Here is a 12,670-nt window from a genome sequence, read left to right on the forward strand (position 1 = left end):
ACATTGTCACCACCATATAAATAGGCTTAAAATATGAAACATACATCACCATATAAACAGACATAGAATATGAAACACATATTAAGTGACAAAAAGATGGAACAAAGTAACAAAAGCCATCTCGGTGTGAAGATAAATACAATATTTTGAGAAAAGTAGTTTGTGTTCTTTTAATTAACACCTAATGTCTAATTTGTCACCATTTATTTGTCTATCACTCCACCTGCCCCACGTTCTTTAAATTGTCTACTTGATATTACCACTCTGAGGGTTACTGCAGACTATGGCTGAGATCCTCTTTGAGGATAAGGATAAGGTTCACTGGTGTACTCACATAGGAATCTGGGATGGCAACTGCTGCCATGAAGGTGGCAGGCACAAATGGAGACATTTTGGGCACCTCCCTGGCCAATCAATGGCAGTTTGGCCCTGGGGTTCAAAGCTGTATACAGCACCACCTGGTCGCCACCACACAGCCAGGATGAAATCATGGCCCAAGGATAGACTGAAATGATTTAGGATACCTGAGCTCAAATTGCCCTCCTTAAATTGGAAGAGGGGGAAGACAGGGACTCTCAAAAACCTTGTAGGGGAAGAAGACTGCATCAGAGCACCAAAGTGAGGGACCGCAGGAATTAAAAAGAAAATGAATGGTTACCAAACTGATTCTCACCACAAACGCAAGCGAGAAACATGCATATTTCTCTGGATGCAATCAATTACTTTCCTCATACTACAACAATAAAATACCATTATTTCTCATTTGTGCTCCAGCAAACTTTGGAAGAGTGAGGTATAAGGCAAGATCAAAGCCAGGCCAAGGTAAAATAGACATCTAAGTAGATCCCATGTGAAAAAGAGGCTGAACCAAAATTGAACTTCATTCACCCTGATCAAGCAGATTTCCTATGTTATGCTGCAGAATCCTCTTGCTTCCAAAATAAATGAGTACATGTATGCTACAAACTTTGTAAGAGGAGTAGGCAAGAAAGATGCATGCCCAGCTGTCTTTATGTCACCCCAAGGTCCTTGAGAGCTTTGCTACAGTGCTGTCACTGAAAGCAACCCACCCCACTCCCAACAAGCAACATACCTGCTTTTAAACAAACTGCTTCCATGTCAAAGGAAGTCATGCAGAGTGAAGCAAGTGGTATTCCTGTAAACTTTCTGGAAGTACTAACCCACGCCCAGCAAGGCATGTGCTCCCTTGCTCAACTTGTAGATGTACTGTGGAAAAGGTAAATGGAGGCCCTTTTTTCCTGGTAGTATAAACTGAGGGATTCAGCCTCACTGGGTTGGTGGTTACCCCCTCCCACCCCCAGTTCCCAGCAGTAACCCAATATTGCTTTGCAGCAATGAATTCTACTTCAGAGGTGTTTTGGGAATGTGTAGGAAAAGAAAGACTGAAAGTATCAGCACATTTTAAATTAAAACTCTTACCTCCAGTAACCAAGGCTTAATTGGTAGTACTAAAAATGTCAAGCTAAAATAGTTACTAAGCCTTAGGAGAAACATTTCAATCTTTAAAAATAAGAAAGCTTCTAATTCAAAAACTGGGATACCACAATGACACCATGGTGTCATAGAAAAGGGGGTATAGTTTTCTGGAGAATCTTTGAGGAATAGATTCAGCTCAGGAGCTTGTGGTCCTTACTTTATAAAGATTAGAGAGAAATACATTATTATCTATTCTGGTCTGGTCTTTTGTTAGCTTTCTTTGCTGATTTTACCATAGTGCCCTACTTTGAACAGTACTGGCTGGTGGCCCACCATGTAGATGGAAAGGTTGGTCCTTATTTTTACACATCTAGACCATGAGTGGGAATAATACAGGACTTTGAATCATGCTGGACTAGAAGTCCCAGCAGCTCTAGCCAGTGTAGCTAATGGTGAAGAATACTGGGAGGTGCAGTTCAACAACATCTGGAGAGCCATATAAATCCTATCCCTGGACTAGACAATATTTTTAAGCATGAAGAGCAAGGTTAGAAATTGGTTTCTTACCTAATCTGATCTTCTGCATTGGTAACTGCATCACTGTACTGAGCCAAAGTCATCTTGTAGATTTCAGAATTCTGAAAATCAAGAAAAGCATCAGTCAGCATAAAAAAGTTTCTAAAAATTCACAGTCCAGTACTACAATTCTTAAATAATTTTTAAAAATGGAGCCATCATAGATTAATGGATTTATTCGTGAAGTCAGTTTTCACCAAACTGGTGCCCTTCAACAGTCCCTAACTTTGGCCATGCTGTCTAGAACAGAAGGGAATTGTTCAAAACATCTAGATGGAGGGGAACAAGTTAGGAAACACTGTACCAGGGCACCAAAAGGACCCCCAGAATGAAAAAGCCCATCAAAACAAACAATTACCAAACTGATTTACATTACAACCAATCAGTCTGCATCTGTATAGCTGATATGTGTCCATAGTATGAAATAGCATGAGAATAATCCCATCCATGCTTATTACATTCAGTATTAAAGGATAAATTAGTCACACACACACACAAAAACAAATGAACTGTGAAGGGAAAAGTCAGTATTTTCCCTAACAACTGTCTGTCCCTTCCTGGGAAGTATAGTTTATGTGAAGTAAAACCCATGAGTCTTAGGAACCACATGACCAGTAATTTATGAGTAAAGCTAAAGACCACAATAAGCACATTAAAAGCATCATATACAACACAGGTGAACTGAAAGAAAAATTAGCATCAATAATGTAAAAGCCCAGACAGATTTCTTACAAGTGATTCTTTGAAAGTATACCATTTTTATTTTCATTAAATACCACATAAACTTAAGATACCACAGCAATTTTGCCAGCATGACAACTTCATTGTATAAAGTAAAACCATGCAAAGAAATCCTGCCTATATTGGGAAGAAGGAGCTCATTTCTAGTTGACTAGATAGCAAACAACATGCAAGTTATACCGCATCCCAAACTAACAAAACAATTATGATTGAGCTTAAGGAAAGTGAGAGGGTCTACTTACTGGCTTGTCTTGTGATCTTTAATTATGTCATACGCTGTTTTACTGCCTCCGTGTTTATCTCTTGTATTATAGGCCTCAAGACAATTACATCCAGATGCTCACATTGTGGGAACTTTGCCCCAAACACAGTTATCACATAAAGCAAGGATCCCCAAACTTGGGTCCCAAGATGTTGCAGCACTAAAACATCCAGAAGCTCTAGCTGGCACTGTCAATGGTCAGGGCCCCTAAGAGCTGTAACAGAGCAACGTGGGAACAAAGGCCCCATTCACACTATGAAATAACCTAGTGTGGAACCCAGGTTATTTCGCTGGAGTTCATACTGGCCCCAATTGCAGTCAGTGCAGTTTGCGTGGCGGGGGAGCAGGGCACAAAAACACCAATTTAACCTGGTTTGGCACCGGGTCCCTTACCGCACCTTTTGGTTGATCCCGCAACGATCCGGATCTTTTGGTTGTGAGAACACACAACCGGATCTTTTGGTTGTGAGAACACACTACCAGATCGATCAGGATTGCACAGGACTCTCAAATGCTATCCTCCCTTCTCCTCCTCCCTGCTCTCCATATCGCAGCGGTGCCACTTTCCTCCTCCTTTCTCTCCTCACTTCAACATGGAGGACATTTAGGAATTCCTCCTCTAGACAGGAGGAAGTGGAAATGGCCTTCAGTTTCCCCTTCAGACCCACATACTTAGAAAGAGTGAGGGCTACTCATTTCCCCAACAGAGCTGTAGTGGTTTGTGTGTTGGACTATGGCGGGATACAGACCGCCCAAGTTTGCTGCGCAAGGGAGCCGCAGCGGACAAACCGTGCAGCTCCACAGCGCAACAAAAAGAAGCCGCAAATAGCGGCTTCTTTCTGCGCTGCCATTATGATGCTGCAAGACGCCAATGGTGCACTTGCAGTGCCATGAAGGCGCCGAGATGTGCGGACACTAGGCGTCTGTCACGTCAAAATGGCAGCGCCCATGTGTATAGGGCGCCGCCATTTTTTCACCCCCGTCACATGCGAGGGGCGTTTGAAAGTGCTGCCCCTCACACGTGGTGGGGGTGCCTCATAGCGCCCGTTTAAATCGGGCCTGTGACTCTGAAGACCAGGGTTCATGTTCCCCTACCCCGCCATGTAAACCTTGGGGACAATCACACTCTCTCAACCCCAGGGGGGGATAACCATGATAGGTTCACCTCAGGGTTGTTCCCATTAGTCTGAAGTGAGTTGAAGGGCCTCTCAGCATCCTGGAACTGGCAGTGGAGCCCCTTCTGGAGCAGCAGCCCGTGCTCCTGTTGCCTCAGCTGTTGAACAACGGCCGCCCTCTCCACTCCCTGAGACTGAGAAACCAAGTGCAGGTGAGTCAGAGGGGAAGAAGCCCAAGTGCCGGCTTACGGGCATTTGGGGCACAAGGCTGTTTTTCTTCTCATCCGCTCCACTCCCTGGTTTCTCTTTTAGCAACAGTTGAGAGGAGAGCGCCCCACAGACAGGGGTGACCAGGTATCCTCCTTTCCCAGGACCTGTCCTACATTCCCCACTCCTATCCAACAGTAGTGTCACGGGGGGTGCGGGCCATACCGGGTGACACCACCAAAGGCAGGTGACACCCAGTGGAGAACCCAGTGTCCCCAGTTCCTGCCCTGCAAGGCTGGGAAGTCAAGCCTCGCAGGGGGTAGGAGCCTGCCAGAAGGCATTGGGTGATGGTTGCTCTTTTGATGCCACCCTCAAGCTCTACCCCAGGAAAGCCAACCCCCCCACACTAGGTCTCACCCAGGCTGGGAACGCCACTGCTATCCAAGTGTCCTCCATTTTGAGCACAGCTAAGAAGCATTGGATTTGTCTGATTCCTTGCTGGGCCATGAAACCCACTGGGTGACCTCGGGCAAGTCACACTCTCTCAGCCTCAGGGGAAGGCAATGGCAAACCTGTTCTGAACAAACCCTGCCATGAAAAGTCCATGATAGCTTCACCTTAGGGTCGTCATAAGTCAGAAACGAGGCAAATCTTCTGAGGCTGAGTGTGGCCACTGCCTGACATTGCCTCTTCTTCCTCCCTCTTCCTCCTCCTTCTCCTCTCTTCCTGAGATGACACATCCCTGCTCTCCTTCCTCCGTCTTCCTCCTTTCTCCTCTTCCTCCTGGCCCCTCCAACCACTGCTGCCACTGCCGCTGCTGTTCAAGTGTGAATGGTAACAGAAAATTCGATTGTGGTAAACATAGTGAGAACTATGATCTCAATCAATGTGGGATGGCATCGCCGAAGAGACCCGGATCTTCTTGGTACAAAATCATAAGTATGAATGGGCCCTAACTTTGAGAACCACTGACATAGTGTGGAATGTGATTCTTCTCCAGTTCATCTACATTAACAGTAACAAATATTACATGGATACATTTTCTCTGTAACTTACTGTTTTAATGGTGACAGGCTAAATAGATTTACACAAATTAAATAATCCATTCAGAGTGTGTGGGGTGGATTAAACACAGTATGACAGATAAGAAATACATTTACAGCCAACCCTTCAGATCCACGGATTCAAGCTTCCATAGATTAGAAAAAATATTCCAAAAAGATGAAAATTCCCAAAAGCAAACCTTATTTTTTGCTATTTTATATAAGGGACATCATTTTACTATCCATTGTATTTAATGGGTCCTGAGCATCCAAGAATTTTGGTATCCACGGCAGTTCCTGGAACCAAACCACAGCAGATATCAAGGGGCCACTGTACATTTTCTTTCTGCATTCTTGCATGTCCTTTACAGATTTTATCATGATTATTTCAAGTTTTATTTTCTCTCCGAGTTCTCCTTGCCATGGCCACTCAGATAAAATTTTCCTACTGTGTTTATTCTTACTTTCTTGCAATGTCTTGCCAATATTTAAGGGGAAAAAACCAGGACTGAACACAGAAAGGTCACTAATTCTTTTTGTAGGTCTGCCTCTCCTAGATACATTTGTATTCTATGTTTCTTCCTACCACTTTTCTTGCAGAGTTCATAAATTAACAGGTTTATATAAGCATGCTTTGATATTCTTTTCAAACCTGTTATATGAAAGCATTATTGTTAAATATATTGTTATGTATTATGGAAAGAAACCACAGTAGGGAATCATTTTCACAGATTTTGACTTCTTTTTTTTACTGTTTCTCAGGAACTGACAAATCATAGATGAGTACTCACCTCAAAATGCATTTTGGCAGTGAACTACTAAGTGATTTTATTGGTGTTTTTGTTATATAATAGTCATTTTTTTTAAAAAAAATGTTCCCTACACACACCTGTTAAAAATTTGGAGCTCAGAGATTTTAACGGCACCTTTTTTCACTGTCCTGCAGTTCCTTTCTACAGTATCTCTTACTTGAGACTCAGAAAAAACCAAAGACCTTTGATCCATTAATTAAAACTGCCATTAAAAATTAAATATTGCGAATAAGTAGGTGCAAGCATTATCTCCATGGGTTTCATAAGTCTCACTGTTTCTCCAATTACATTTCAAGCAATTTTCATATTTCATCCAGTCTGATTTCTCCCAGGACCTGGATTTGCAAGATCAAAAAGATGACAAAAAGACAGAAAAGGAAGCAGGAGTGGAAGGTACCCTAATGAAATATTTTGCAGGAGTCCCATCAGATACCATTAGCCAACAGCAATCTGCAATGAAACAGCAGCAGGAAAGGGAAACAGGAACAAATATGTTGTACATGAATCTCAGCATGAAGCTGACATTTAACCTACCAAGGACAGAAAAAAGAATAGAAAAGAAAAGCAGCCAACAGGCTTGTTCCCAGGCAAGAGTGTTCTTTATGTTGGTTGTAGAAGGAATTTTTACCTCCAGAAAACAGAGGGTACAAGAATATGGTTCTCTAATCATGTTGAAAGGATAGAAAAGGCTATTAGCATGTATTTATCCACCTTATTTCTCAGCTACCTTTCCATGGGGTTCTCAAGGCAATACATCATTTTTAAAAATAACTTTCAAATACAACACAAATGAAGAAACAGCAATAAAATCACACCAATTAAAAGAAGCTAGTTAAAAAAACGCCAAAAAGTATCTAGATTGGAATGGCTTTTAAAAACAAAAAGGTCTTTACCCTCTAGTGTAGGAAGGTACCCTATGGAAATATACCTGCAGCTGTTTCAAATGTTGGAGTGTAATTCTCATAATCCCTAGCTAATGCTGAGGAATAATGGGCACTGCAATTCAGCAACATCTAAAAAACCACAAGCTGCCCATTCCTGCTACAGTGGAATAAAAATAATTATGGGTTTCATTCAATATCATGTGAGCAGACTGCTGTTTATTCATGGGAACTTCCCACCTTCTACCACCACTACAAACCCTGAGCTATGACTCTACGACAGATACTGCCTGGCCCATGCATATTAATCTCCAGTCCACTTTACTACAAAGGCATACAATATTGAACTATCATTCAAAAGAGTCCACAGACTTAAAGAATGTAGCATAATGAAGACAGACCGCTCACTGGAAGTTGACATTTTTCAAGATGATAGTCCAGGGCTGCATTAACTGCACTGGTAACCAGTCAATTGCCAGGCCAAATTCAAAGTGCTCAGGTTGATTTTAAGGCTTTCGTTTTTTAATAGCACTTCTCTGGATGCTACAATTCATTATGGTGTAATGAGCAGCTCTTTTTTGTAGTGGTCCCCCATGGAAGAAATATGTCTTTCCCTGTTGTCCTCACTATGTCCATTTAGATGATAATCTAAGATCTTCTCTTCAGGCAGGCATTTAGTGTTTTCATTGGTTGCTTGTATTAACAGTTTTATTGCTAGCTTTTTAATATCTTAATATGTTAGTCAGCTGTATCATTGTTTATTTTTATCTTGGGGTTTGTTTACTGTAAACTGTCCAAATGGTACATGCTGGTAGGAGGATACACACATTTGATAAGTAATTCTGAATTAAATCTGCTTCAGAGGGTCACCCAAGTCTCTGCAGCACGCTTAAGGGCCCTGTGAAAAACAGCAGGGAGATGGAGAGTCCATTGGCTCAGCAATAACAATTTTGCTGGGAAATGGACAAAACCCTATGACTGGCAAATTCTTGCAGGAGTGTTCCATGATGTGGGTGCCACTACCAAAAATTCCTTGCTCCATGCAGAAGTACATTATGCAATCCTAATGAATATCACGTGGAACATATTTTCATCCTTGGGTCCAAGAGTTGAAATTACAATTTATAAATGAAGGTCTTTGTTTTGTGTGTGTGTGTGTTTTTAATTAAATTTTTATTGAGTTTTTACAATGAAATGTACAGAGTCCATAGAACAATGACAAAAACAACAACAACAACAATTGATAACACGGGTCAAGGGTATGTAAGGTATTTGTTTTATATTATCACCTTTCCCAATTTCTTTTATGCCACCCCCCTATTAATATTGAGTAGCTTTGCCCTATCTATCAAACGAAGCCCCTCATTTTCATTTCTCCTCAAAGCCTACCTCTCCTACAAAACTCTACTGAAGCAAATGAGCCTCACCTTTACAGCATTTGACAATTATCAGTTATGCTTCCATTTAGAACCAGTGACTGCAACAAAACATAGTCCCTGCCCAAAGGACTTGAGATAAGCTAGGATGTAAACTATGTGATAAAGAATGGAATAAAATTTGGGAACAAAGACACTTGAAAAATCTATCGGTACGGATTAAAGAAAATTATTATAAATTGGTTTGGAAATGGTATTTGACACCAACATTTGGGGGAAAAGTGATATTAGAAATAGAAAATATTATGAATATAAAAATAGATAGACAACTAAATATAGTTTTGTTATCATTATATAATTCTGGGGAATGGAAAAAAGAGGGAAAAGATTTGGTAACAAATTTGTTTACAGCAGCAAGATTAATCATCGCAAGATATTGGAAAATGAAAATAAATGTAGAATTGGAGGATTGGTATAAAGAAGTATGGAAATCAGCGATTAATGACAAATTAACATGTAAACTGAAAGTGAAAAAAGGATTATGGAAAAGAAATGACTGATGAAATATAGAAAAAAATTATTGAAAAAGCACTGAGAAAAGAAGACAGGAAATTACCTTCATAAGAGGAGCTGAAATTTTGGATGGAATATAAGGATGGGAATGGAGAGCCCTGAGGTGGTAAATTAAAGGTATTTAGATATAATGTATTAGAACATAAGATTTGTGTGTGTGTGTGTGTGTGTGTGTGTGTGTGTGTGTTATGTATGGTATAAGTTTAAGAATATTAAATTTAAAAAAATTGGGGGGAAAAAGGACTTGTGATAGGCACAAGCCATCAGGAGAAGGGGGCAGAAAGAGACCAGGGCTTGATGAAGATGCTCTCGGGTGCAGTGTTGAGGCACAGACAGTTTGATGAAGTGCTGTCTCAAAGAAAGAGAGCAGGAACAAAATGAGAAAATGCAGTTGAGGTCAAAGTTTCCTCATTGGATCCTAAAGGGTAGACATACATATCTATTCAATATAAAATACCCTTTTCCATGGCTCAATATATCTTTATTTGGATTTAATAATTTATGTCCATCTATTTGATTTCCTTCTGACTTGGGAGTACAGTCTTCAAGCATGGTTAGTTGCTCATTAACTTTACTAATCTCTTCTTGAAGCCTAGGAGACAACTGTGTAATAAATTGGGAGATTCAAGATGAAACCAGTTGATTCTACAAGTCAAAGCTCTTTCAGAATAAGGCCTGAAGCCTGAGGATATTACAGGCATTTGTGTTCTTGATTTTATGTGCTTTGGCTACATTTGCTTTCTATTAAGTAACAGTCCGTTCTAAAGAGTAGCATTAGATTAAGTGAGCATACCCTTATGGTTTTGATATCTAGCATTTGACAGCACAGAAAATCCAAACACGTTCTAAATTTTAGAGTTAGCCAAGGTCCTGCTATCATATGTCCTCTGGCTTTTATCTTGACTTTGTCCGCCATGGCATGATTTTGTTTACTGTATATACTCACATATACATCTAGAAATTTTAGTCAAAAATTGACCTCAAAAAAACCAAGTTGACTTATCCACAGATCAGCATAAGTACTATACTTTAACTCTTTTATTTAAAAAAAGTAAGCATCCCCTGGTGAAAGGCAAGAGTGTAATCTGTCCTGGAAGCACTGACGCCTCTACACTCTCATCTACCTGGCCTTTAGGAAATGTTGGAATGTTCTAAGTCCTTTGGCATTGTTTTCCTTTTCTTCATCCTTTAGATTCTTGGATTTACCTTCGACTTATCTGTGAGTGATATCAAAATCCATAATTTTGGGCCCAAAACCTACCCTCAACTTACACATGAGTTCGACTTATAGTCAGTTATATACAGTACTTTCTCTGGACTTGACTGGCTTTGTTCCCTGGTGAACTTCAAATACCTTTGAAACAGTATAGTAGGGTGAACACCTCAAACACACCATCTTTGGAAGGATGAACCTTTTCAATTCCATTTTATGGGAAGGAGCTCTTAATCACAGTGTTCAAATTAATGCAAAAAATGGGCCAGTGAATAGAACTTGTTTCTCACCCATTTTAGGCAAAATCTGATCCCCTACTTCAAAATGAAACAGGAAATATGTGAAACTGTTTTTTCAACTCATGATAAAGGTTGTTTCATTTTATTTCCATAAGAGACACACTGTGCTAGGTGAAATATGGGGAAGAGATTTGACTGGAAAAAGAGCAAGACAAATCAGAAATCAATCTTTTAAAGAAAAGGTGCTTTTCTAATATTAAAGCAACAGCAGGAGATGACAAGGGTACCTGAACAACATTGACAGTGTAGTACACATTTATCCATTAGGTTAAGAATGAGGTCATGGATCAGAGGCTCTTTGGATTAAAAAATAGAAAAGAATGAAATAGCTAAAGTTATATCAAGGTATTTTGACACACCAGCATACAAAACCTTGTCAGTGGTCATGGCGCTTAAAGATACAAAGAGGATTAATGGCTGTTGAAATGTTGCCATACCAGATGAATGGTAGCGATCCCTGTGATGAAACAGAGCAGGCCAACAGAGGCCTTGACAAATGCTGCAGACGACAGCTGCAGGATTACATGCTGCAATCTGCCTAGCACCTGACAGGCACATCACTTAGAATGCCTCCTCCCTTGTTGTGAGTTCTCGCTTCTGTTCAGAATTGGACCCCACATCTAGCTGAAAAGCATGCATATCTTTCAACGTGCACAAAAGGCAAGAATACCACACTGTTTTGTAGAAGGTAACAAAACAAATGAGAAAAGGCAACAAAACCAGGGGTAATTAAGCACCAGCTTACTTCTGCTCTTCCATCCACTGTAAGGCTTTTCAGGGGCTAACCAGGGTTATTTAAATTGGAGATTAAGGCCCCTTGCAACCTCATACAGCTGCTGTTCCCTTTCAATTTTATGCGAAAACTAGTGGCATAATTGTAACAGTTATTCAGAAAGCACAAAAATCATCCATAGAAAAGCAACACGAGGACAAAACTCCAGCAACAGCAAATGCAGAATGCAGCTGTCATTATCTCCCAGGGGTGCCTTCTACAGCAAGCATTATATGCCCAAATTCCAGAAGACTACCCGGGCTTACCAATTTATTTCAAAATACAACTTGCCTCTTATAATAATATTTTTTTTAAAAAATCAGCATGGAACACTTCATAGGTATTTGAAACCTTCCTGGTGCTTTTCAATTAATCAGTTAAGATGTGCAAGATAACTACTCCCAATATGTAGCTTTCTGAAGAAAGGATTCTTCAGAATAATTTCCTGTATTCACTATTTTTTTAAGACAGCAATGCCGTTTCTTGAATATTTGAGCACAAGGGAACATCCAACTATTTAGAATATATTTGTAATTCTGTTGATTTTATATTGAAGGAATGTGCAAATAAATATTCCAAAACTGTAAAGTAGGTCTCTCCAGGCAACTGTTATGGGTATTAAGCATAATTTATGCTGACTAGCTTCTCAAGGTAGCTATTATTAGCATCAACAGTAATTCATCCAGAGTTGTTAATGCACGAAATGTTTACAATCCATATTTCATTGATATCTTCCTAGCAAATCTGTAAGGGCAGATTACAGTCATTCTCAATTTACATCTAAGGCACTGGGATAACAATTATGCTGGCATATCCACTGAACTCAGGTTTACCACTCAACTCAGGCCTAGTAAACATGACCTACCAAGTATATATTGTGGCTTACCAGATGCTGAATATCTCTCTACTCCATTTATGCAATCCCAGGCAAGCAAAAATAGGTTTACCAAGCCACTGGCCAAGTGATTTGATGGGTCACAAATTAAGACAATTCTACCCTAACAATTTTTCAGTTGTATGGTATTGTACACATCTATATTGATTTCCTTTTTTCTTTTTGGACAACTGCTTTCTTTTACACATGGCCTTCATGCTGGAACCCATTCCAAAGACCCCAGAATGAAAAATCCAATTTCTTCTGCACTGGGAGACAACTATAATGAATGGAACAAACTGGAGTGAAAACAGAGAGGAAATATTGCAGGGTTAGGATGGCAAGCCTAGGAACTGCTATAGACAGGAAGGTGAAAGCTAAGAAAAATCACTTAAAATGAATCAGTTACCCTTTAATGCCCTTTAACCACACAGTCATGTAATCAGGAAATTTAAAACATAGCTAATGAGTGGATTTTCCAGACCATTT

The 12,670-nt window shown here is 40.1% G+C and overlaps 1 protein-coding gene across 4 annotated transcripts in view; it reads right to left on the minus strand.

Moving 5' to 3' along the window:
- The window catches only part of CHCHD6 (coiled-coil-helix-coiled-coil-helix domain containing 6), a 282,327-nt gene that overhangs the window by 123,505 nt on the left and 146,152 nt on the right, over positions 1-12,670 (minus strand). For all 4 annotated transcript variants that reach the window (XM_089521307.1, XM_089521314.1, XM_089521320.1 and 1 more), the window contains one exon: positions 2,005-2,075. In XM_089521307.1, the coding sequence (XP_089377433.1) occupies positions 2,005-2,075 (71 nt within the window). The remainder of the gene's footprint in view (positions 1-2,004; positions 2,076-12,670) is intronic.

The sequence above is a fragment of the Sceloporus occidentalis genome, unplaced genomic scaffold, assembly GCF_023333645.1.
Source record: "Sceloporus occidentalis isolate IW3139 unplaced genomic scaffold, rSceOcc1.0.p SCAF_1, whole genome shotgun sequence".
NCBI lineage: Eukaryota > Metazoa > Chordata > Lepidosauria > Squamata > Phrynosomatidae > Sceloporus > Sceloporus occidentalis.